Genomic DNA, 25,695 nt, shown 5'->3' with positions numbered 1-25,695 from the left:
GAGCAAATCCGTTTTATTCATTGAATCCCGTTCAGCATTCCCATAGTCTTGCTGTATGGCCTTGCAGAATTTCCACAGTTTAATGGATGTCTGAGATGTTAAAAGTTTATTTTTTCTTGAACTAAGCATGAGTGGTTTATTTAATACAAGAAAGAGGGGGAAAAAAGAAAAAGAGAGAGAGAGAGAGAAAGCAAATACAGTGATTGAAATTGCTTTTGTGTGCAATTCAGGCTGTTGTTCCTCTTTTATCTCTGCTTGTTCATCAGCTATTGTTTAGTTATCTTTTGTTTCAACTATTTCTTGCACTGTACACCCTTTTGTTTGGATACATTTTCCTCTAGATCAATCTCTTTATCATGATTTTTAATATTACGATTTTTTAATTGTCTTAATATTGAGGGTTGGATCTCTTCAGGCTTCTTCATCTCTTCAGTCTTTCTCCTCTTCCCTTCTCAGCAGTGTTCATACGTTTCTTTTGCTGAACACTCCAATCATTTGCACTTGGTGCAGGCAATTTATTTGTTTGTTGGAGAGTGTAACTGGCATACGACAACATCATCCTTTCACTGCTGACAGAAGAGGATATTTAAATAGTTTCACATGAAACTGAATCAACAGATAAAAATTGATTCATTACCTTTTGCTGTTCCTTTGCCATTTGAGAAACCACATCACATTACCAGGGTATGATAATAGTGTGTTGATGTTGTCCTAGATTTCTGGCAGTATATGGGGGTTTTTGCAAGATTTTGGGGGATGGTTGGCTTGTTTTTCCAGCTGGGGAGAGTTATTCTGACTCAGGGAGAATACATTTAAGGAAAGATGTGCTAACTGTACTCAATAGTGTTGTGGGACTTTCAGAATGGCAGATGAAAAACAGTTCTCAGCTATCAGTCTTATTTGAGTGAATAAAGATGCTGTGGAAAAATCTGACATACCTATTGAAAACAGAGGCCCCCCAGTTCCTCTGCTTTTAATCTTGTTTGATGAAGAACTCCTACCTAGTCTGCAGTGTAGAGTATACATCTCCAGTAATATCTGCTGTTTACATGTGCGCCCAGTGGATTATATGCCTGTCAATTTAGTAGTCAGGGCAGAGTATAAAAGAGAGATCCCATGACGGGGTGTCCTCCCCCGGAATGGTAACAACAAAGCTCTGGAACCCAACAACACAGAGAATGAGGAAAATGAATGAGTGCTGACCAAGAGGGATAACAAAAAAATGCATGAGAAGGACTGGCTGGCACAAAACCAATTGTAGACCACGGAGCTCAGTGGTAATGGTGTTCTTGCCTCATCTGTCTAAAGGAGGTAGGCTCTCAGAACTAGTAAATAAGGCTTGTGAATTGCTGAAGTTGATTTTTTCCTTCTGTAAAGTTTGTGCTTACTTTGTGACACTTCAGTAGACCTTGAAACCAAGAGGGATTTTTCATGTGGTTAAAGTTAAAGGAATGCTGAAGTGCTTTGGTTGGTTGATTTGTGTTTCTTGCTGCAGAATTGAGTTTTAGCACATGCAGTGTACTAAGGTCAGAAGAAGCAGATTTAGGAACAAAATTTGCTGCACCTTGTCTTCTGTTTCTGGGCTTCTTTCCGCAGTCCTTATCCCCACGGTGCAGATGTTTCCTATTGCAGGGTTCATTTTTGGGAGTGTCTGGAAGAGTTAGTGAAATTGGAACCATAAAAAGCAGGTAAATGATAAATACAATGAGAGGTTGAGTAAAGAAGATTATTTTCCTTGGCTTTAATAATGGACTCATAAGCAAAAAGACAAAAGAGCTTAGAAAGGATAAATCTAGCCAGATTGCTTTTTTACTTTTCTGATAAGATTACAAAATAAGCAGATGAAAGGCAAGTGATATAATATGTGCATTTTAGTGAACCTTTTGATACCATCTCGTGAATAACTAATACATGTTGGATGGGATATAAACATGGGCATATGGACTCTGGATAAGTTGAAGGACTGTAAATAATGAGCAGTGATGGATTGAGTCAGGATGAATTGTACTAATGAGGCTCTGCAGGAGTTAGGATTTAAGCCCAAGTTTTTATTCTTTAACATCTTTATTACAGCATCTTTTCAGCATGCTGTTGATTCACCCCTACCCTTGTCAAAAATGCTGGCAAGGCAGAGAAGTAAAATGTTGGCACCTACTGGGATGAGTCCCAGGCAGAAGACAAATTCAAGTATATATTAGAAATGCTCAGACCCTAGAAGTGAGGAAATAACTTTTCTTTTTCTTTTTTTTTTTTTAGAGACAGTAATGAAATTGCTACTAATGCTTACAGCCATGGAAAGCTGTAGTGGATAGTAGTTTAAGTGACTGGATGACTGAGAAGTAGCTGCAGTGTTCAGCTGGGTGCCAGGAATACTTAAATTGAAGGGAGTTTAGTTTTCTGTCAGGGATGTGTAGCAAGGTAATGAACACCCTCCTAAAGAAAGTTAGTGAATGTGTTGCTGCTTGAGACATCCCATGCTGCACTGGGAGAAGGCAATCAGATGTGCTGAGCGCAGGAAGATAATCTGAATAACTTCCATCTCTCTAAAGTCTTTGTCTACAGGTCTAGCCCTCAAACAGCTGGCTGGAAGCGTCATATATACCAAGTTCTACCCAAGCTCCTACCCCCAAAACAGTCCTGTGCTCATCGGCTCCAGGGCCACCACATGTGCCATCCTACACCAGAGACAGATGTTTAGTCATCTTTCCCATGCATCTATACCTATTTTCTTGAACAGCTGCAATGAAAGGGGAAGTGTTAGCATGTAGTTAACATTTTATGCACACTCTCTGCATCACAGTGAAAATACTCAGCTGTGTTATGAGGAATGACCAGAAAATAGCTTAGGCTGAATAACTGGTTCTGGAGGGCTGTTACTCAGATATATTAACAATAATAAAGCAGAATATCTACAGAATGTTCCCGTACTAAATGTCATCAGAGCAGGCAGGGATGGATTAGGCTTGCTCAGAAGTCTTTTGTCAGGATATTTTCAGTGAATACTGCTTTTCTTGTTAAAATCTTAACTCCTGGAAGAATGATTTTTTGACAGATTGCTACTTAGTGTTGAAATAATGATTTCAATTTTTCTGGAATTTGTATCTTCAAAATACTATTAGTCAAATGCTGATAATTCTCTTATAAATCACATAGTGCATAACATGAGTTGAACGCATACCGCGGTGTTACAAGTGGCTTAGAAAAAAAGCCTGTGTGAGTCTGTCGATGATACAATAATCAACATAACACTGTTTTTTTGGTTTTTTTTTAATATGTTTGGGAGTATAACCCTGTTGCCACTGCTGAAACACACCCACCCACTTCCTTACTGTGCTCACATCTACTGGTTGGTCTCCAGAAATGTTCAGCAAGTATCAGTGAATGTCAGTGGGTGCCATTTTTTCCACATGGAGGAATTCAGTGACACACCTTTGCTTCACATGTACTTCCATGTCAGATGCCATTCTGTCAGAGTGCCCCTCTGCTGCCATTTGTCACAATGCAACAAAATGTAGTGGGATATAGGTGGGAAAATATAACCTGTAGTGCCATACCACCAACGTCCACCTCTGACATTATGGGCCAATTTCATAAAATAGGAGGCATTACTTTCAGAGCAGCCCTTGTTTATATCAACCTAAATAGAAGATGCCACATCCTGTATTCGGTCAGCAATTAATAGTATTTCTATACTGAAAGTTTGGCAAACATGGTTAATAATTTTTCTCCATTGAGGAAATGTTGCAGGTTCTTTCTGCCACTTCTAGTAATTAAGCCTGCATGACATGTAATTAAGCCCTATTATATATGTCTCACACTGCTGCTGCTGCTTGTCTTCTTAAATCTAAATCTAAGCCAGAAGAAAAGCAAAACTATTTCCTTGCGCATCTTTTAGATTGAGCTGTAGCAGATTTAAAACAAATAACGTTAATCCAATGTGAAAATACAGTTTCAGTTTTGTGTGTGGCTTGAATTCAGAAAAAAAAAGGAAGAAACAGTAAATATGGGAATTGCTTATAGACCATCCATCATTTTAATGCCACAAGGAAAATAATTAGTTGTAAAGACTTCCAAACAGTGACAGCTCTTTTCTATTTGAAGTATATCTAGTAGTATATACATACTGCTACCAAAAAAAACCTACATATACTTCTGCAGTTTCAGTAGTGAAACATAGCACTTGTTTGTGATTGTCTCTGTTGGCACCAACAGAATCAGTTGTTCAAGGACAATGCAAACAATATGTTGTCTAACCTAGAAATTTAGTGTGATCATTTTCCTTTACTTTTCAGATATTTAAGCCAGTTATCATCTACTGTTGCATCAGCAGTAGTGTACCTGATTCGGTCCAGTTCAGTATCCAACTCTTGCGTACTCGAATTCTGGAGGAAATTACTGCCATGTCTTAGGAATTTGGTACTGCAGTGTGTTGTCTATACTGAAGTTCAGATGAAATTCAGAAAGTGTTATGCTTTTCTAGCTTCTTAAGAAACTGATGTATACGTGAATGCATGGACTAGTTTTTTATTTCTCTAAGGCTGGGAAGGTTTCTGAATGAGACACTATTTAAGATCAAATGGAGTTCTGACATACAGCTGCCGATGGTCAGTGACTGCCTTGAAAGTGCTTTGGAAAAAGCCCTTCCAGTTCACTATTAAGTAAAAGGGACTATTTGTATTCATTTTGGTCATGGGTATTCAATGACAGGTTGAAATATTCAAGAGGAGAGCAATCCCCCTTCTTGAACTAACGCTATGCGAGCACATGAAATAAAGTTTTTTGTTAGTGCAGAGCTGAGCCTAGCCTAGGGCCAGGATCCTAATAAATGCCACAGCTCCCATGTTCTTCTTTCCTCTGATCAGCCTTTGACCAAATGGAAGGTGCTTTATTCCCTGAACATCCTCCAGGTAGCTCTTTTCTTGCAGAACCCTGACTAGAGGCAACATTGCCAGCTCAGCCCTGAAAACTGCACTCTCCCATCTCATCATCTCTGGGATCTGGATTGCATGGTGATGATCTGTCTTTCTGTTTGTCTGTCCTTTTCTATCTTCTCTTCTAGTAAATTGGCTTTGAAAATGACTGGTTTACCTGTTGACGAGTTGGATTCCCTAAAGCAAAAGAGTTTATTCAGGAAAAAATCTTTAAAGAAAAATAAGTTTTAAGTAAGCTACATGTATGGTTAGTCAAGAGCCATCAGCTGTCTTTCACAGTGGGGGAACTGGTTAGCATATTTTAAATGGATTGTGTCCTTATTGTCAACTACTCTGTTGGGTATGGTAGAGGACCTGCCTTTTTTGGTGTCAGTGTCCCCAGCCTTCACCTATGGCTTGTTTCTGCAGGAACTCATCTCCTCCAACAATTTGGGCAGCACCACAGTCATTAGCAAGCCCACGTGGATATGTATAACACTTCGAAAATTAGTGTAGTAATCTTCAAATGTTTGGTGATTCCATAGCATCTGTCACATAGTGCTTTTAGCCACATCGTATTGTAAAGAGCTTAAAAATAATACTGAAAATCTGTATATCGTTAAGCCACTAGATGTACAGACTTACCTTAATTCATTCCAAGCAATGAAATCTGGATATAGGACGGATCATGAAGTAAAATGAGAATAATCAGATAAGATTAGACCCTTGATACTTAAAAGCATAGAGGAAAAATTATTTGAGGATAATACTAAGCACTGTTGTATTTTTCATATGGAGTGTATATCTGCTTTAGTAATGGAAAAGGAATTAAAATTATACAGATGAACAAATACTTTAGATTACAATTAAACTTCCATTGCAGTCGATTATCTTTTCTATTTTGTCCATTGTCTTTTTAAATACTCATTAGTTCAAGAAATTGAAGGACATAAAGAATCAGTTAAGATGCTGCATTTTTTCTAACCCCTATATGCCTAGTATCTTGTTCATGGCAGTGTTTTTCTCTGTTGCATCCTGTGATGGCAGCCAGCCACAGCTCAACCTCTGTTTGCAGTTTTGCCATTCTTATCTTGCGCAGTTCTAGCTTGCATGCTTTCTCACATCCTTTTCTCACAACTTTTTTTCTTAGAAGTTTGAGCCAAGGTAACACAGCTGTGCAGTTTCAGTACTGGGCCTGGGATCATAGGCAGCAGGACCCCAAGGAGGAGGGTTTCTACTTGGGGTAGAAAAACATCTTTTCAGGCTTCAGTTCTCCTGTTGCTAAAATACAGGTAAAAACAGAGCCCTAGAACAAGTCAGGGATCTTTCTGGCAGAATATTCTCCTTTGGAAAGAAATGCTGAGCCCATGCAACCATAAAACTGATAGTGGAAAAGAAGTTTCAAATGAATTTTCTATTGAAATTCATTTCTTTGGAGAATTGTGTTGACATTACTGTTTTGACAACTTCTGAATAAAAGGATCCTTTTTATTCTGAATACGTCAGAGTCCACAGCCTATAAAAAATGTCAGAATGTTTTGAAATTATTTGAGAATTTCAACTCAGAATTGCTTTCTTTTTCTAAAATTATTGTAATCTTAATCTCTTCTTTGTAATTTGGAGCAAAAAAGTTTGAAAAACCACTAATATTTTCCAGGATACCTGAAGTGTTTTCTACTTAGCTCTCAATTCAACTGAAAAGTAGGAAGATTCTTGATAATATGTCTATTTTCTGAAATAAACAAAGACAACCTGAATTTTGTCTAGCAGATGGGAACGCATTTAGATACAGAATTTTCTGCTACCTTAAGGAAGAAGGAAAAAGTTAAGGCATGTATATGCAAACTCAGCAGCCAGAAAGGCAGCAGTGTTTCTACTTCTTGGGCTGGAAAGACAAAAAGCCAGCTATGGCTGTGCTCATTTTCATTGTACAGCTTCATCCCATAGCATTTCTGTCCAACATCTTATTTGTTTGTTTTCTTAATGAGTTTGAGTTTTTGTTCTCTTTTTGCAAGTTAAATTACGTTTTTAGGCTTACTTACATAAGGAAGAAGAAGAATACGGGGAAATGGCGACACCATGAGTGTTTGTCATAGAAAGCCTAAATTTTTAGGAGATGGAAACAGGCAAAAAGAATTAGCACATTTGGATCTGGAGTCAAGTCCTGTATTTCCCATCCAGGATTTTGGAACTGCCTGTGCTAGTCTGACTCAGCAAGGCAATACGGGTCCAAACTGGTATTTGCAAAAGGAACTGGATTGTCTGTGGTGGGACTGGTGGTGTGCTGGTCAATTCAATTAGCACAGTGTCTGAAGCTGACATCTTTTCAGAACAAAAACAAACCTTTTGGGTCTACATGAAAGTTATGTGAGCTATTCTGGATTATGAATCAAGTCAATGTAGGCTGCAGTTGAGATCTTAGGCAGGACTGTGGTAAAGATAAGGTACCATGTACCTTTCCCAGGTAAGCCAAAATAGGTTATTATTCCAGACATCTTCAAAATCAGTTAGTTACATTTTTAGTCTCCAGAAGCTGGTAAGGTGTATGACTTCAATGGAGAAATACCCTCAGTAGACTTCTTCTAGAAGAGCTGTCAACCCAGTTGGATTCTAGGCAGGTTTGGAAACTGCTTTTAAAGCCATCCTCATGTTTTTGTGATCCATCTGCATTGAAAGCTACCTGTCATGAAGTCTGCCTCTTTAAGATGGAGACGTTTTTCTGCTCATTGACTTACATAAAATAGCAAACGTAATACTTAATTTTTGCTTTTGGATTAGTAGTATTTTCGTGGAAAGTTAGACACTGATGGTCATGTGCTAGAGTTGATATGAAACGAACCAGGACCATTTGCATTAGCATCAAAGCAGTTTCTTACAGTAGCTTCTTTGCTCTTTGCACTCTTTTTGAGGTCAGCTTCTTGGGAAAGGCATTCACTCCTGATACTAATACATCAAGTTTCTGATCCTATCCCAAGGAATTATATGTTCAGGGTAGTGTCAGAGAATGTTAGCTAGGCTCTCAGCCCTATTCCATTTGGGACAAGCTCTCTTCAGTGGAGAGCTCTTCATGCTGAGGTTTTCTTCCCTGTCACACAAGCTCTGAGGATGGTTGATGGCTCTTTTTTTTGTCTCTTGGCTTTCTGCCTGATAAAGGATTAGATGTATGTGTGTTTTGGGTTGGTAGTAATGAAAAGGGTGAGGTCTGCATCTGAGTGTTGCTGGAGGAGGCCAACTTTTGTGGCTGCTGACCTGCTAACAGAGCTCAGGAGGACACAGGCCAACGTGATGGTGGGGCACAGACCTTCAAACTCCTTTGCCTACACTTCTCTTCATCTGGTCAAACACAGTGTTGCTTAGCTGAACAGCCCTTCTACCATAACAGGCTCAGTGTCTGGGTAGCCCAACTTGCTAAGAGGTTCTGGGCAGGTCACGCAGCCTCTCCTGTCTTGGCTATGGAGTGTTAAGGATGGATGCCACCCTGTGTAACACATATTTTCCCTTAGACAAAACCAAGAAACTGTTCAAGCCAGGCCTGGAGTTGACCCCATCAATATTCACTTAAAAAATGCTGTTAGGAAATTGCTGAAACCATCTGTTTGGGTTTTTTGTTTGTTTGTTTTGTTTCAATTTTTTTATATATTTTTTTTATTTTTTTGAGTGGTGGTGGTGGTGTTGATTTAATAGCTTCATTCCTTCTTATCAGAAGGAAAGAAAACTTTGTATTACTATTTTCTGATAGTTGTACTGTGGGTTTATAAAACACTGTGCCTTTAATGGCTAAAACACATGAGTTTGTAGATACATTTTTAAGTTACAAAGCTGAATATATTTGAATATGGTTCTAGAGTACCAGATCACGCATCAGATGTCCCCTTGTTGATGGGCTGCCTCTAGCACCTCATTGGAGAAGTGGCATCCTATAACTTGCACTGGATGAAGAATTTCTGTACCAGTCTAGCAAAATGACAGCATTCTTCCCCCTCATCAATTTGACCTCTTTCTTCTGTACCTAAATACAACTCCTCTTGCTTTTTTGAGTTAAATTATGCACAATTACAGCAAAACACTATTCTGAGTTTTGTCATGCATAGTAATTTCATGATTAGTACCTAGGACATCTTTGTACTTGGGTGTTTACGAGTTGATTAAATACTTTGGCTACCTACTTGGGTAATAGGTTTTATAAAGTTTTAGGGGAAGAAGGATTATTTCTCACAGTTTTACAGTGCAGTAGGAAAGGTACAAGGACAAGGGGTAATGACCTTAAGTTACATGAAGGGAGGTTCAGGTTGGATATTAGGAAAAATTTCTTCTCGGAAAGAGCAGTGAGGTGGTGGTACAGGCTGCCCAGGGAGGTGGTGGAGTCATTGTCTCTGGAGGTATTCAAGTGGATGTGGCACTGAGGGGTGTGGTCAGTGGGGATGGTGGGGATGGGCTGATGGTCGGACTAGATAATCTTAGTGGTCTTTGCCAATCTTAATGATTGTATGATTCAGTGAACATGGAAACCTTGGCTGCAATGATGTACCAGGGAACCAATGCAGCCAGATGCTTTTCTTCTCAGCATTACAGTCTGACACAGCAAATGCCCCCTTTGGACATGGACTTCTGCTTTTCAGTGTCTGGGCTGTAGCTGTGCTGAGCAGTGTTGCTGCTCAGCAGTGTCTGTATCTTACTGTAGTACAGATTTGAAGAATGATGCTGTGTCAATGCTCATTCTTCTGCTATGGGAACTCTGGGATGCTGTGGCTCTTTCTTTCATATCATGATATGGGAAGGTCTGTGCTAGCAGGTGGGACTACTAAGCAGGTGGGCTTAGAAAATGTATTGTGCTGTAGCAGTGCCAGGTCAGTTATCTGCTCTGAACTATGGCATCTAGAAGTGAAAGCCTGGTTTTAGAAACTTCCATCTTCTGCTGTCCTTACCAGTGGCTGGAACTTCCCAGCCCTCCTGCCTACCAGCCCCAGTGATTCCACACATGCTTTCTTAGTAAAGTGTCTTGCCTTCCCGTAGAAATGTCAGCTCTTCCTAAATAGTTGTTGCTGTTTAAAAAGAGTATATGTATATTCTAATATATATATATATAATATATATATATATTAGAAATAGCAGTCTCAGATTTTTTGTTGGGTTTATAGGGCTGATCTATGGCTGTGTATGTGTGCTTCCACGTTCTTTTCAAAAGCAAATAGCCTTTAAAGATTCTGATACGTTAAATTTCTGTCTTTCAGTAGAACAAATGTTCTTTCCACTGCCTATACTGATCAGCATCAATTTTCTATACATTATTGCATTTATAAATAGTTTGCTGTTGCTGAAGAGGGAAATTCTCGAAGTGTTACTACTCCCCTTGCTGGTGTGTTGTAGTAATAGCACTTATTTCTGGCTTACCAGAAATAGTAAGCTGCTATTTGAATAGATGAGGGTGATTTTAAGGGATCAAAGAGCAAAACTTCAAAGTTTTTGTCTCATTTCTTATACCATGTGAATGTTAAATTCATAGAATGACTTTCACCTGTTTTTTTTTTGTTTGTTTGTTTTTTTGATTGATGCTCCCATGGACCTTGGGAATGAATAAACTTGTCAGTGAGTTTTTCTTGGAGCTGAAACTACTTAAACAGTGACATGGCATCTATTTTAACTGGCTAATTTTTCAGAAAAACGTATTCTCCTGAAAGAAAAGTCAAAAAAGCTTGTAGAAATGTTGGTAAATATTTCATGGTGTTGCTGTCTTGATGGTGATAATAAGAGTAATAATTAGTTTTCCAAGGGTTAAGAGATGGAACTTTCTAACACAGTAGCAGTATTTTCCTGCAGCCATTTGACTGATAGACATCACCTACAACCCCACTCTTAGGTAAACTCAATTCTTTGTCATGAAAAAGTCTGAGCATTTGTTTTGCCTCATTGTTCAAGCCATGAAAATGTTATTACGTAATGATATATAGAGAAAACACTGTATAGAAGTTAGACCAGGTTTTTAGGGAAACTGGGATCTTCAGAAGGAAGTTAATGTTTGTTTATGGGTTGTTGGTTTTTTTTTTTTGTTTTGTTTTGTTTTGGTGTTTTGAAATAACGTAACAGAAATAAAGCAGAGTTACGTTCCAGGAATTCATCACATACAGCCCAGAATAATGTTCTACTGCTTCATCTGGTGCTGTGCTGGAATAGCTTTCACACAATTTTATATAAGCGGGGCATAATTTGGTTGCTTATTTGCCCAACAATAACAAGCAGCATGTGGTCAGACAGAAAATCTGCTGAGTGCAGTTGTCTGGTCTCCAGCAGCCGTCCAAAAGCGGATGGCAAAGGAACAACAGTGAAATTAAAGAAGAGCATGTGGTCCCATCTCTGAGTCCTCAAATAATTGTATTTTGGTAGTGCTGTAGGAAGATTTCAAAATTACTTTAAAAAATAGTAGTCTTATCTTCTCTTTTTAGAGGGCAAAAATGAGGAGCTGCTCTGTGTGCAAAGCACATGGAGGATGAGAGGTAATGGCCTTAAGTTGCGCCAAGGGAGGTTCAGGTTGGATATTAGGGGAAATTTCTTAGAAAGAGTGGTGCTGCAGTGGCGCAGGCTGCCCAGGGAGGTGGTGCAGTCACTGCCCCTGGAGGTATTCAAGAACCATGTGAGTGTGGCACTGAGGGACATGGTCGGTGGGCACAGTAGTGGTGGGTTGATGGTTGGACTAAGTGATCTTAGAGATCTCTTCCAGCCTTAATGAGTCTGTGATTCATGTGTGCCCTGGTCAGCAGTACAGCCCATGTAGTGGATTGGGACTCATGGCTCCTAAGACATAGCCTAGTCTCATAACGTGTGCACATTTCATGTGGGATCTTGCATGTATTGCCGTGATTTGTCGTTTCAGAGGTGGAATTCGTGTTGGGTGAGTCACTAAAGCAGGCCAGGAGTAGGGACCTGCACTTTCCCTACTCCAATTTCTGCAAACAAAACCAATTCATACTACGTGTAGAGTAACAGGGGGACTTGGGTCAGGACTTGTGATTATACCTGGGACTTGTGAACAGTGAGCCTGTGATGAGAGATCTAAGTCTGAGTCCTTTAATTGATGATATAATGAAATAATCCATGTCATTAGGAGTGCTCTGTCACCTTTTGTGTAGAATATCCTGAGAATGGGAGGTACCCAAACCGTGTCAAGATGTGGAAGTGCCTGGCAGGGACCTGTAACGGGTCAGAGCATGTGACGAAGGTTTTTTAGATAACGATTGTTCTTTCATTTGCCCAGCATGAATGGGGAGGCACAGTAGGACAGTGCAGGACAGACTGTCACCCCCCATCCTGTCTCCATAGCAAAGTATGCCATGCAGGGTACACTGTGCTTACCATGCTTCTTGCTACAAGCAGTGCATTTCTCTCTGAGGACCTGTTAGGGGATAGAATCTGTTCCTTATGCCTACTTAATGGAAGGAAGTACATTTTCAAGGGATATGGTTAACATACAAGTTGTGACTTTTTTTTTGGTTTATTTTTTTCTTGTAGAAAAAAAAAATGTTTGAAATCTGTCTGCAAAACTCTGTGCCCGTTCAAAACCCACAGCTCCCCCCAACCACACTTGTTTTTTTTTAATGAAACCCTTTGAGGCTGAATATGGCTAGTAGAAGGCACTGTGGGATTGTAGTCCAGAAACACAGGACTCATTTCCTTTTTTTTTTTTTTTTTTTTTTTTTTTTTTACTTTTAAATTAGTTTATTTCTGTTAACTAAAACTGAAATGTTTCAATTATGAATAACACCAGGAAGAACCTGCACACTTGAGTGGATTTAATGAATTACGTGTGTTCTCACTGCTCTGTGAGTGCGTGCATGGTGGTGGAGCTTCTGAGACCTGTCACTTAATATATACTGAAAGGCATGTTTTATTTATGATGTATTAATTTTAACTATCCCAGCTTTTTCTTCTTTAGGTTCTATGAGCAGGGTTTCTGTAGAGCCCTAAGATCATTTTAATACTTTGAAAAGAAATTTTCACAGCCACTGAATTGGAGAGCTTTGTCTCATGGAAGTGTAAGAGTAGCGTGTTTCTTGTCTGCTTTTATTAGCCTTAAGAAGGCACTGGATTTTCTGGCATGATTGAGAATACTAAAGGGTGATTTATTCCCTTCTCTGGGTAGGCAGCTAGTCTGCATTTACAGCCCGTGGTATTACAATCTATACTATCCATATTAGGCCGTGTTGAAAATGAATGAATAGCAATGTAAGTACTCTGCTAAAATTTGTGATAGTTAGTAACAATAAAAGCATACCCTATTTGATGGTAATCTAAGAGGTTGCATTGTATTTTACAGCATCCTTGTGCTAGTATTTGTTGTTTTTAATTAGGCACAATTTCCTTAGGAGTTTTGAACTTATTTCAGTGCATTTTTATGTTGTCTGCATTTGAACAATTTGTCTCTTTTGCCATATGTCTTTTTTTTTCCATGTATGTTTTATGAGCTGTTTTCTGTAAGAAATTGCTTACTGAAAAGCTGTATTTTAAGGCTACAGTTTAATGTTCTAGAAGAATATAGGAGTTGTGTGCTTTTTGTTTTCTTGGTTGTTTTTTTTTTTTACTAAAACCCCAGTGTTACAGTAACTTGTGAGCGCACAGGAGAACTGCTTTTCTTGCTAACATCATGGATTAAAGTAATGCAAAGACAGTGAGTGCAGCAAACCAAATTAATATGGTAAGGTTATTGCTTCATTAGAACAAGAGAAAAATGTATTCCATGCTTTTTAAGCGTGGAGGAAAAGAAAATATTTTCATGGAAGTTACATCCTCCTAAAGATGTAACTTCCATGAAAAAAGAAAAAAGATATGAAAGCATACCATAAGACAGTATTACTTGAGACAGTTCATAGAATCATAGAATGGCTTAGGTTGGAAGGGACTTTGAAGTCCCCCCAGTCCCACCCCGTGCCATAGGCAGGGCTGCCACCCAGCAGCTCAGCTGCCCAGGGCCCCATCCAAGCTGGCCTTGAGCGCCTCCAGGGATGGGGCACCACAGCTTCTCTGGGCAGCTGTGCCAGCGCCTCACCACCCTCTGAGTGAAGAATTTCCTCCTAACATCTAACCTAAATTTCCTTTCTCTTAGTTTTAAGCCATTCCCCCTTGTCCTGTCATTATCAGACTGTGTGGAATGTTGATCTCCCTCCTTGTAAGTTCCCTTCAAATACTAGAAAGCCACAGTTAGGTCTCCCCAGAGCTTTCTTTTCTCCAGACTGAACAAGCCCAACTCCCTCAGCCAGTCTTTGTAGGAGAGGTGCTCCAGCCCTCTGATCATCCTTATGGCTCACTTCAACAGCCCTGCATGCCTTCTTGCAGGGGGCTGCAGGCCTGGATTCAGTACTCCAGATGGGGCCTCATGAGGGCAAAGTGGAGGGGGACAGTCACTTCCCTCATTCTGTTGTTGGTGATGGTGATCAGTTCCAAAATTGCCCAGAGCTGTTTCACAAAGTGAACAAAGGTTTGAAAAAAATGGGAGAACTGTTATGTACAGAACAGCAATGAATAGTCTTGAAGCAGCATCTCTGGATCTGGTTGCCTATGTGTCTGAAATGTGTGGGGGGTGTGTATGTGTTTTAATTCTGCATTAAGCACACTTAATGAACCTTCAGCTTCCACCTTCATGAGCAGCAGTACAGAGCAAAGCCCTTGGTGTGCATGCACTATGGGCAGCTGTTCTGGGCTGAGGTGTGCCTGGGTGCAGGGTGAAGGGTTTGTATCCAGTGCCAAGGCTTGCAGGGCTGGCCCAGAGGTCGTTTTTCCTTTTGCTTTTGCAGCCTCACCACTCAGTGGGACATCACTTAGGAGCAACAGAAGCATAGCAGTTCATTGGATATTGAAACCAAACTCACCACTTAAAATTTTGAGTTGTAGGAATATTTACATTGACTTTGATGCTGCCTGTGCACGGAAAGTCTGATTGAAGCATTTGGAGTAATGCTTTGAATAAATAAGTTTGTTTTCAGGCTCACATATTTTTATTTATTTTTGAGATAGGGCTGATTTTCTTCATTTTCTTGTTTAAAATGAAGAAGTTTGAAATACTAATCATCGGGACTCTCTAAGGCTTGGAAGTGGCTGTGAGTTATTTGGGATTGGACTTTGTCACTAGGGGGCAGTTAGTCACAAAATTAGCTGTGGGATTTCAGTTTTGTTTTGCAGAAGTTTCTTTGAAGTATCTTTAAAAATACCTGTTGATTTTTATATTGATTCAACAGTGTGAACATATAAATATCTGCCACTGAAACACAGCTGAGTTTCAGGGCAGGGATCTGCAGTTAAACATTTCCTCTGGGTTGGGGGATAAAGGGTAAGGCTAAGGAGTGGCTGCAGTGTGCAGGATTTAGCACATACGCAATACACTCAGGCTAAAAATACACCAAAGGGCTGCTCAATTAGTATTAATTTAATTATTAAAAACTGAAGTGGAGCAAATAATCATATTTAGCAGCAGGGGAGAAAATAATCACAAATGCAGTTACATTTCTTGTGAGCACTGAAATATTTCTGCTTTGAGATGCAAAACCTCCTCTTACTGAAAACCAAGAAAATCAGAGCTCTTATTTACATGTACCCATCAGGAAGCATCTGAGATGCCAGCTGGAGTGCACAGGGGTTTACAGTACTTGATGCTTCATGCTACTGCCCAGGTTCACCCTACCCCCATGGCTTCTGATGGGATGCTCAATACGTGCAGGCAGCCCAGCCACACGTGAGCACTTTGGCAGCTCCCCGTATGCCAGTAAAGCTGGGTTTGTGTCAAGAAATGACACGTTTTACCTCCCACTTGCATGCCTGTATGAGTTTGCCATGGGCCTGCTTTTCTCCATTCCCCTCTGATAGATAAACAATCACAAAGAGCTGGAAAGTATTCTGAGGGGTGTTCCAAGCTGATGAGCTTTGCTGTACTTTTCTGGCTGTCACTGCCAATCACAGAGAATGAAGAACTCGGGGACCGTGTTGGCCAGGCATTGCAATGCTGAGGCGTGCAGAATGCAAGGATTGGTTTACACATGCTTTCAGCAGGCATGGTATGCAGTCCTATTGCTGTACTGTAGGGCTTGTTTGTCAACGTTGTCCTCGGCTTCTGACTGGAGCTGGCCATAGAAGGCCTCAGTTGGGTGTTACTTGATTTTGCTTTAGCTGCTGTTGGCAATCTAATAAGTTAGTTATGTAATCAATCTGCTGTAGTGAGAGGGTGGAGCCAGAGGTGCATATTACAGATGGCAACCTGAGTGGGACTGGAATCAGGAGGGGACAGAAATGCCAGACCGCTGGTGACAGAGCTCTGGGGAGGGGAGGAAGGAATGACAAGGACCTAATACCATGCTGGAAGCATGACTTACTTATTCACTTTGTTTATCTTAAACTGAACTGCCTCAAATGAAGTCTCTGGAAACATGCTTTCAATAAAACATGGAGATGTAGGTGTTTTCAAAAGTTTCAAAAATAGTTTGCTAAATATCTGTGTGGGCATTTCCCTGTATCTCCCATCTCCTTTGAGGGAATGCTCTTGTGGTACATTTTGGAAGACCTGTAGGTGGGATATTAAAACTCCAACAGATAGAAAAGATGGAGGAAATAATGACAATCTATTTTAAAACTATTTCTTATGATTAAGGGATATGAATCCTGATTCAGGATTACGATTAAGGGACATCTTGTGCATTGCCTTCTGCACACATGGACTCGAGATCAGGTCTTTCTGCGTGGGTTTTGTCCCTTCACAGATGAACATACTCACACCTTCTGTTTCATAGCTCAGAGGGAAGCAGCATTAAAATCCAGTGGTTAGCACATAAAAAGAAGAGATTTCGTATAGTTTCTCTATAGCTAAGGAATTTCAAATGATTATCTTGGGCATGGTTTAGAATTAAAAAGGCAAGTCAGCCATGGTAACTGTGAATTATGGTAACATTGCTTTGGTTGAATGATAGGTCAAGGCTGCCCAGACAAATTTTTCCCAAGTATCCATTCACGGTTCTGGATGTCTGCTCATTGAAACTTTGTCTTTTATGGTGCCGACTTATCTGTGCAGGCATCAAGATCTGCCTGTCTGTAGTATATGCCAGGTGCTCAGATGACCATATAAGTGTTTCAGTGCAGGGATTAGATTACAGGACCAGGATTTATGAGCTGAAATTCTTTTTTCTCCGCCTGTCATGATGAACTTCACTGCAGCATGGCTTCTGCTATGTTTCCTGGAAAGATAAGGTGAGCATCTGAATTCACAGTCACAGTGATTGAATGTTATTAGGGAAAGCTTAAAATTAGGTTTTACAAAAACAAGATAAAAGTATTCAAGAAAAAACAATATCGGCACACTTTGAAATGGCATTCTCTTGTGTAGCTTGCAGTCTAAAAGGGAAAAGCATTTCTGACTCTAGTAATTTACAAAATAGACTATGGTCAGCTTAATTATGTGGCTGAAGGAATTTTGAACAATTACAAAGTGAAGTTTTCTGTTTTTGCTTCTCATGCATTTTAAGTGAAGCAGGTAGAGGGCACTAGGTGCTAACATTCAGGATGCTGCTCCATTGTGCTGGTTCTTGGCAAATTCCATGGCTGGTCTTCAGCTGCAGTAGCAGGGTACCTGTACTTTACATTAGAATAGTGTGGTAGCACTCACACAATCCATTAACACAACTCAGCAGTTGGAGTTGTAACATCTTAAACTGCTAAAGGTGGGCCTCCTTAAGAATCAGCATGTACATAATACAGGCGTTGATTTGGGAATTTTCCATGCAGGTGAAATTTAGAGCTGACACTGCTGAATTTGCATAAGACAACTGAGATATTTGGTGTTTTGTGTGTATTGTGTTTGTCACTTTTTTAAATAAATGAAGAGAGAGGCATTATTTGCCAGGAAAACAAAACTCTACAGGAAAATCGCTCAATTTCTTCTCTAGAAGGAGGAAAACCATTGGAGCAGTACTGTAGGAACAGCTTAATTAAGATATATTTGTATTTAATCAATGCTGTGTAATTAGAAGCAGTGTTTAGGAGTTTGTTACACTGACTGTTGAGCTATTTCCAATCTTCAAATGGATGTCTGTTTTATGAACAAAAAAGCAACACCTCTCTGTTCTCAGAAAATCCATTTGCTTTTCTCTATTTATTTTCGTCCAATTCCAGGGTAGCAAAACCAGAGGAACAGCAATTTGACAAGTAGTAAATATATACATTCCTGTAATACTTCCTAAACACTTGACATCTCTAGAATGTGACCTAGAGGAATGATCAGGTGTATGCATGTGGCTTAGGGTACTGCAGTTCAACCCCTTGCTCTCAATAACTTTCTGTGTACTTTTGGAAATCACTATGTATCGCTAAGCTTTGCACACAGATAATAATGCTTTTAATATTCAGTCTGTCTGCTTTTCTGTTGGAAACTTGTCTTCGGAACATTGCTATTACCAGGCTTCTCCATTGCTTAGCACTACTAGAGTTTTGGTGTCCAGAAGACAACTTGTACAGGTGCAGAGAATTAAGTGGTGGAAAACAGCACAATAATGATTTCAGTGGTTGTCTGATATGCCCCCACTGTGAGCTGTGTGAGATAAGGAACATGACTACCCTCTCCCGTTGTTGGGCTGACACCACCTGGGCACGTGGTGAGCCCTACCCACCACATTTTGGAGGTTGGAGATCTCCAGACTCTGAAGTATTTGAAACTGGGGTCTTTACAATTATTATTTTTGTTTTTTAATTTTCTGTTGTGGCACATAAATACAGCAATTCTAGATCAGACCTGAGCTCCACCTTGCTCAATTTCCTAGCAGCAGATTGAAATCTCCCCATGTTGCCTTCCCGAACTCTGATAGTTTATTTTTCAGGGACTTCCTGTGCCAGAGGTGGTTTCTGTTTGCTTATCAACCCTCAAAGGATTTCTCATCTCTCAGCTTGTTCAGTCATCCCCTGAATCCATATAAAGTTTCAGCAGCCACAACATCCCCTGATGAAGAGTTCCTGAGTTTCCTTTCCTAGTTGAGTGGAAAGCTGCTTCCTCGCGTTTGTTCTGAACCTGCCATCTGCCTGCTGCATCGGGTGCCCCCGGCCCTGTGTTTAGAAGAGGCAGTAAGCAGTCAGCTCTGATTCACACCTTCCATGTCACTTATGATCTTTTAGGTCTCTATCATATCTCCTCTGGATTGCTGCTTTTCCAGGTTTTGTCGTATTGCTCCTTGTAAGCCAGCTTGTCCTTTTAATCCACCATTTCCTTCTTTTTTTTCTTCTCCATTTATGTTACATCCTTCTTCATGTGAGTGGAAGGATTGGAATTGCTTAAACTACTTAAGCTTCAGATGTGTGTATACACTGTAACACAACACTTCCTTTTTGTTTTTCCCGTAGTCTTCAATTTGGAAACAGGAGTTATTCAGTCTGGAGAAGAGGAGGCTCAGGGGAGACCTTAACTGCTCTCTACAACTCTTTGTGGCAAGGTGGGGTTCAGCCTCTTCCTCCAGGTAACAGCGATAGGATGAGAGGGAATGGCCTCAAGTTGTGCCGGGAGAGGTTCTGGTTGGATATTAGGAAACATTTATTCTCAGAAAAAGTAGTGCTGCAATGGCACAGGCTGCCGAGGGAGGTGGTGCAGTCACTGCCCCTGGAGGTGTTCACAAACCATGTGGATGTGGCACTGAGGGATGTGATCAGTGGGCATGGTGAAGATTGGCTGATGGTTGGACTGGATGATCTTAGTCATTTTTTCCAACCCTAATGATCCTTTGAGCTTGCTCTCCAACTTTTGAGCATCACAGAATCATAGAATACCAGGGATTAGAAGGGACCTTGAAAGTCCAATCCCCCTACTGGAGCAGGGACACCTAGATCAGGTCACATAAGTACACGTCCATGGATCTGATGTTTATATAGGAGTCTCACCACCCCAATATCTTGTTCTTGAGTAGCCAAGTTCCATGCTCAGTTCTCTACTTAGCATCACGTTTCAGAAATTTTACTTCACGTGACACCGGACTACCTCCTTACGTTTGTCCAAAGTTCTTTAGCCTCCATTGTTTCTACCCCTTTTTTGGGGGGTGGAAATAATATCATCAGCAAATGTTGTCATCTCCCTTCTCAGATGATTTTACAAACATACTCAACAATGTTAGTCCTTTCTTAGCTGCCTGTAGGACTCTGTTCGTGCCTTTCTTTCACAGTGAGATGATTATTAATGTCCATGCTCTGTTTCCTATATTCTCTAAATCCACACAAAGATGTTCTCTCTAATTCCATGCCTGTTAGGTTTCTGTAAGAAATCTTATGTGAGAGATTATCAAATACCTTTTGGAAATCCAAATAGACAGTGTGTCTGGGTAGGAGAAAAAAGATATGGAGTCCCATACAATGCAGTGCCTGAAGGAAAATAGCAGGCAGTCAAGAGACTTGTTATTGTTGCTCATCTGAATTGTTCAGTCATTTGTGACAAATATCAGTATTCCGGATGATTCAGTAGCAGCTGAACAGATGAGGGCTCTGAGGATGTGGATTTACAGTGGATTTATGCTGATCCATGTGTAAGATTCCTCAGGAGGGGACTTCTCCTTGCCCCACTCTGTTATCCCTTGCCACGCATTTCCATCCATACAGCTGATGGGGCTGATCTGAGCTGATATGATGGAAAATCAACCGATTAAGCAAGATGAGGGTTTTTAGCTGAACTGGATTGGTGATGTCTTTACCACATGATGTGAGGCACTAGTACTGTCACAGTGGAAGAGAAGCACACTGCTACAGCTGTGGAGTATGGCACTCTCCACTCTTGCCAGACTTTGAGCAGCTAGCGCTAGTCATGGAACCAAACCGTGAGCAAAGCTGTGGGTCTGTAGCTTGTCTGAAGTAGTAATTTTAACTAAGATCATTTGAATGTTGAGTGTGAGGAGGTAGTGGTGTGATGCTGTTTGATTTTCTTTTTCCAGCAATGAGGCCACAATGTGTTAATGGAATTGTTCTATTCTTAGAAATGGGAATAAAAAATTGAGGGGTTACTTCCTGACTGGCTCTGTTTGTGTCTGTGTGGCATTTTCTGGTGATCCGTAAGCCCAGCTTCCAATATTCCAGTGATTTTTTTTATTATTTTTACAGTATTTAACTTAACTTTCATGCTATGCAGTAGGAACCATAGGTGCTTCCTTTTTTTTTGTTTCTTCTTTTTTCTTTTTTTTCCCCCAGTGACTTGCATAGCTAGTTATGTGTAATTCAAGGAGATTAAAAATACTAATAGGAATCAAGACATTACTGATATGTTTATATGCACAGAAGAAATCTGAAACTCTTGAGTTGTTTGCAGCTTTGTTATTCCAGAGTCTCCAGCTATACATCTAATTAACCATCTATTTAAAAATGCTGTTCACTGGTTTCACTCCCTGCCAGCAACATGAGGATGCAAAATTAATTTTTTGGAAGATATGTTCCTCATTATGCTTGCAATACTTGAACCTAGTCTCAATATTGTAAACAATCCAAAGTACACAAATCACTTTAATTATAGCAAAAGGTTAGTGCATTCACAATACCCAAAAGTTGTGTGGGTGTGGGTGTGTGGATGCTCAATTATCATATATTCTTGTTTAGATCCCTCAGAAGGCAGGAAATTCAGTCCTGTCAAATTGAGTATTTTCCTCTTCACTAATTATTTAAGTAATTATGATTGGAGTGGCTTTAGTCCAGTATATTTTCTAACATGAAGAGAATTTTTCCACATTGCTTTGTTTGTTTTTACATTCTTTATTTAGGTATTACAGAATCATAGAATATCCTGAGTTGATAAGGACCCATAGTTATAATAAACCAAATAGAAATATGCCTTTTTCCCCTTATCTTTGGAAATACATGAAGACCTTGCCCCTGCAGTTAGCAATAAGGCAATATTCTAGGTTTTGTTAATACTCAGTGCAATGTTGGCTGTGTTCTCAAGCCAGAAGGAAAGAGGAATGCCTCATCCTGAATGCTCAGTTCAGTCGAAATTACTAATTTTACATGTGAATAATGGCATCATATTATAAATATGTCACTTAGTACTTGCTGAAGCTGAAGCTTAAATGGTCAGTAATTCACGTGTTGATTCATGTCAGGCACAAAGGATTGTTTTATTAAGCCTGAAGAAGAATAGAGTCCTTTGGGGAAAATAGACATGGGAAATTTTTCATTCATAAGAATTCATTTTAATTTATTTATGTGGTGTAAAGAACTTTTTTGTAATTCCTTTCTCACCCTTGCAGAAGATGCATTAATGTTGCCCCCAGTTTTGGAGTATCACATTCACTATCCATATTAATGCACACCCAGGACTGAGTAGACTTAAATTGGTCTGTCAGCCATTATGATTTCAGTTCTGCCTCTCCTGGTTGTCCCTGGAATGTTGCATCCTACAGTGACAAACAAGATGACTTGATAGTTCATTTTCTGAGGACATGTTGGCCCATGACCTCAGAGGTGGATGTTGGTGGTATGGCAGTAGAGGTTGAGCCTTCCCACCAATATTCCATTACATGTTGCCATGTGACAGATGGCAGCAGAGGGGCAGTCTGACAGAAGGACGTCTGACCTGGAAGCGTGTATGAAGCAAAGGTGCATCACTGAATTCCTACACGTGGGAAAATGACACTTATTGACATTCACTGATGTTTGCTGTACATATCTGGAGACCAGCCAGGGGGTGTGAGTGCACTGGGACAAAGGGTGTTGCGTTTCAGGAGTGGTGGCAGAGACGTGAAAGACAAATCACGTTCCAGATGGCCGTGAGGATTTTCACAAGTGTGGCATGCAGGCTTTTGGTCATTGCAGATGAAAATGCATAGCTAGTCGTGGTCACTATGTTGAAAAACAGTGTTTTGTAGATGAGAATTTCCTCTATCAAATGATGTTATTGTACTCTTTGTATCTGATGTAGTCTCCGTGGAAATAAATAGGAGGCACTACTTTTGGAGTGACTGCATGAATAGCAGTGTGCTGTGTGGTCATATTCTACTTGTAGGTCTCCATAAAACGGCACCTGCACATTTTATTGATGTGAATTGTACCTAGGTACTAGCTTTTGGGTACGTATGTATGGTCCTTTGCAAGCAGCAGTAATATATTCTGAAGGCAGAAAATGTTTGTGTGTGCAAAACCTGCAGATGTGGTTTTAAAGCCTGCCTAACAATTTACCTTCTGTGTGTGAAAAAGGTGGGCTCTGCCTTAGAACACCTCCTTAGCCTCTTCCTGAGTGATGGAGCTGATAGAGTGCATCGTTTGGGCTTTTGCCATCAGGGTACTTGCAGTTTTCAGGGTAGTGGATGCCACGTTACTACCATTATTTTAGTCTGTTTAATTAACCATGTTTTCAGCGACATACATAAGATCAGTTCTCATAATTACTTCTCCAACTGAACTTGCTTCATCACCCCTGCCGCTTTCTGCTTCTGAGCACTGCCAATACCAGAGTTGGCAGAGCAAGGATGGCGCATAGAGGGAGTTCAGTAGGGATTTCTGAAGCAAGCAAAAAGCTCCTGCCAAACCAGCCTTGGAGCATCAGGGTGCTGCACCTGCAGGTACGGAGGCAGTTGCAATTAGCCCCAGTACATGTGATATACACTCAGTTGCTGCTCAGTTAGCAAAAGTTAGTGGTGGATTGAATTACAACCCTGAGCTGCAGGTTTGTCTTTAAAGGCATAGCATAGATGATTTATTTATTTATTTACTTGTTCAAAAGCTCAGATGTGCTCTAATGTAGCACTACTGTGCTCTTTGCAGTCTGGCCTTCAAAGTTTATTTGGGATTTTTAGGGCAGTCATCTCATAAGATCCATAAGATTAAATAATTGCTGTCAAGTCTCTCTCACAATTTTTCTTCGACTTCTACCCATGGATTACTATTATCTATTTCCTAGTCCACTGTCTGTCCAATATGGAGGGGCACAGTTTGAATTTCCATATTTGAAGAATGTGTTCAGAGAGTATGGCTGAAATGTTCTTACAGAATTCTTTTCACTGAGGATTGTCTGTATGTTGCTATGGGCTCTTCCTTCCAGGAGCTCCTTAAAATATTACCCATCCAAAATTAATAAAGCTGTCCATGCAGAAAGACAGAAATAGGTGTTTAATTTGGCTCTGAACCCCTATCTTAACCTGAGAACCTTGTTTCTTAATAATAAAAATTGATCTAGCTTGACCTTTTTGTAGGATGGAGAAAGTGAGAAGAAGAGATTTTACGGTGCTTGTCTTCAACAATTGACTCAAATTGCAATAAGCAATAAGTAGTATTATTTGTTAATATAACCTTATTTGGTAATGTTTCTTGTAATATAGTTATGAGTGGCAAGCACTAAACCTGTGCATTCTCTAATAATGCACATATGAGAAATCAACTATGTTGATGAAACAGTGTTTTCAAGCTGTCCAGATCCATCTGAGAACCAAATCTGCAGCAGTGGTTGAGCTTCCTGCCCTCCTGCTCTCTCCCCAACTTCTTCTGTCTAGCACTAACCTGAATCTGTGTGCATCCTCGATTCATATTATATGCTCAGTCATGGGTGACCTTTAACAAATGACTTTCAATAACTACAGCTAAATTCAAGCACTAGAGTTGGTCGCAAAAGGTCATACTCTAGTTATACAAAAAACATAGATAAATTTGTACTCCCTGCGGCAACTAATTGCTGTAGGTTTTTGTTTTGTATCTGACCAATCTTAATGCAGAGCCATGCATTCGGAAAGGTTATATTCAAGCTTTGTTTCTCTTTGCCTTTCTCCTCCTGGTTTTCTTTCACTATAAAATTATCCTTTAAAGAATATTTTTTCTTCACCAGTTGTTAAGGTTCTGTTTAAAAGGATTCCTCTTTCACCTTTTCCTCCGAGTTCATCACTCGTTAATTAATTGCTAGTTCTCATGCATGTATTCAGTCCTTCTTGCAAATGTGAGCACTGTCTTTCTGCATGTGTTAGATTCTCATCGGGGAATGTTTTACTTTGAAATGGAACGATTTCAGTGAAGTTATTTGGAGCCAGTGTACTAAAAGCATACCTTATGGTGGCACATTTAGACCTTAAACAAAGGAACGTGGCAGATTCTAACAAGTACAGTTTATTTATGTAGACATAACTCAGAATGGGTAATAAATTGAAGCAATATTTGCTCTCAAAGCCACTGGCCACTTCCTGGCCTTATGCTGCATGGACAATTCATCTATTTTTACTCCTAAAATACAGAAACTGCAGACTAGGGCTTCCCATTGAGACTTTGCTGTAGGACTCTACTTCGTAATTAGTGCCAAGAAGCTGGATTTTTCCACCCCTGCTTGGGCTTGCTGCATGCTCATCTTGCTTGCCACTGCTTCTGATTCAGACCAGGGAAGCTTTGTAGTCTGTTTATGGTGCAGTTCTTCACTCCTAGAAGGTGAGTCAAAAAAACAAAACAAAACAAAAACCAAACAGAATAAAACAAAAAGAGCCTGTGTATGTAATCCTATGGGAGCTTGCGTGTTGTCCATCTGTGGTACTGGTGCCCTCATCTTCATATACCATTTCCAGGCCATTCTAATTAAGATTAGGTGGCCACCATGAGCTTCAAAGCTGGATATCCGCTCATTTTCACTACAACCAAAAAAGCAGCAGCTGATCTTTAGGGTATGCCACAGTGGATTTCATGAGGCCTTGTGGCATTGCTACAAAGTAGTTAATCTGACTGCAAATTCCAGCTGCAGTCACATTCCTCATCTGGGTGGGGACTGCCATATGTTCTTAGTGTGAACAGAAATGAAGCAGGACTCAAAACCAAAGCCAGCCTACTGCAATGTCTC

At 40.1% G+C, this 25,695-nt stretch overlaps 1 protein-coding gene across 10 annotated transcripts in view; it reads left to right on the top strand.

The window, feature by feature from the left end:
- The window catches only part of CHST9 (carbohydrate sulfotransferase 9), an 86,828-nt gene that overhangs the window by 37,954 nt on the left and 23,179 nt on the right, over positions 1 to 25,695 (top strand). For 2 of the 10 annotated variants that reach the window (XR_006938339.1, XM_046937478.1), the window contains exon 4: positions 19,269 to 19,381. The exons of 6 other annotated variants lie outside the window; for them this stretch is intronic. Coding sequence is in view for 2 of the 4 variants with exons in the window: in XM_046937470.1 (XP_046793426.1) it covers positions 17,098 to 17,129; positions 19,269 to 19,381 (145 nt within the window). In the remaining 2 variants the exon portion in view is untranslated. Of the gene's footprint in view, positions 1 to 16,960; positions 17,130 to 19,268; positions 19,382 to 25,695 lie in introns of those variants that run through there. 2 more of the 10 variants (XM_046937470.1, XM_046937471.1) reach the window with 2 other exon arrangements.

This window comes from Gallus gallus, chromosome 2 (genome assembly GCF_016699485.2).
Source record: "Gallus gallus isolate bGalGal1 chromosome 2, bGalGal1.mat.broiler.GRCg7b, whole genome shotgun sequence".
Taxonomy (NCBI): domain Eukaryota; kingdom Metazoa; phylum Chordata; class Aves; order Galliformes; family Phasianidae; genus Gallus; species Gallus gallus.
The sequence above is the reverse complement of the archived record's forward strand: the minus strand, read 5'-3'. Positions and strand labels throughout refer to the sequence as shown.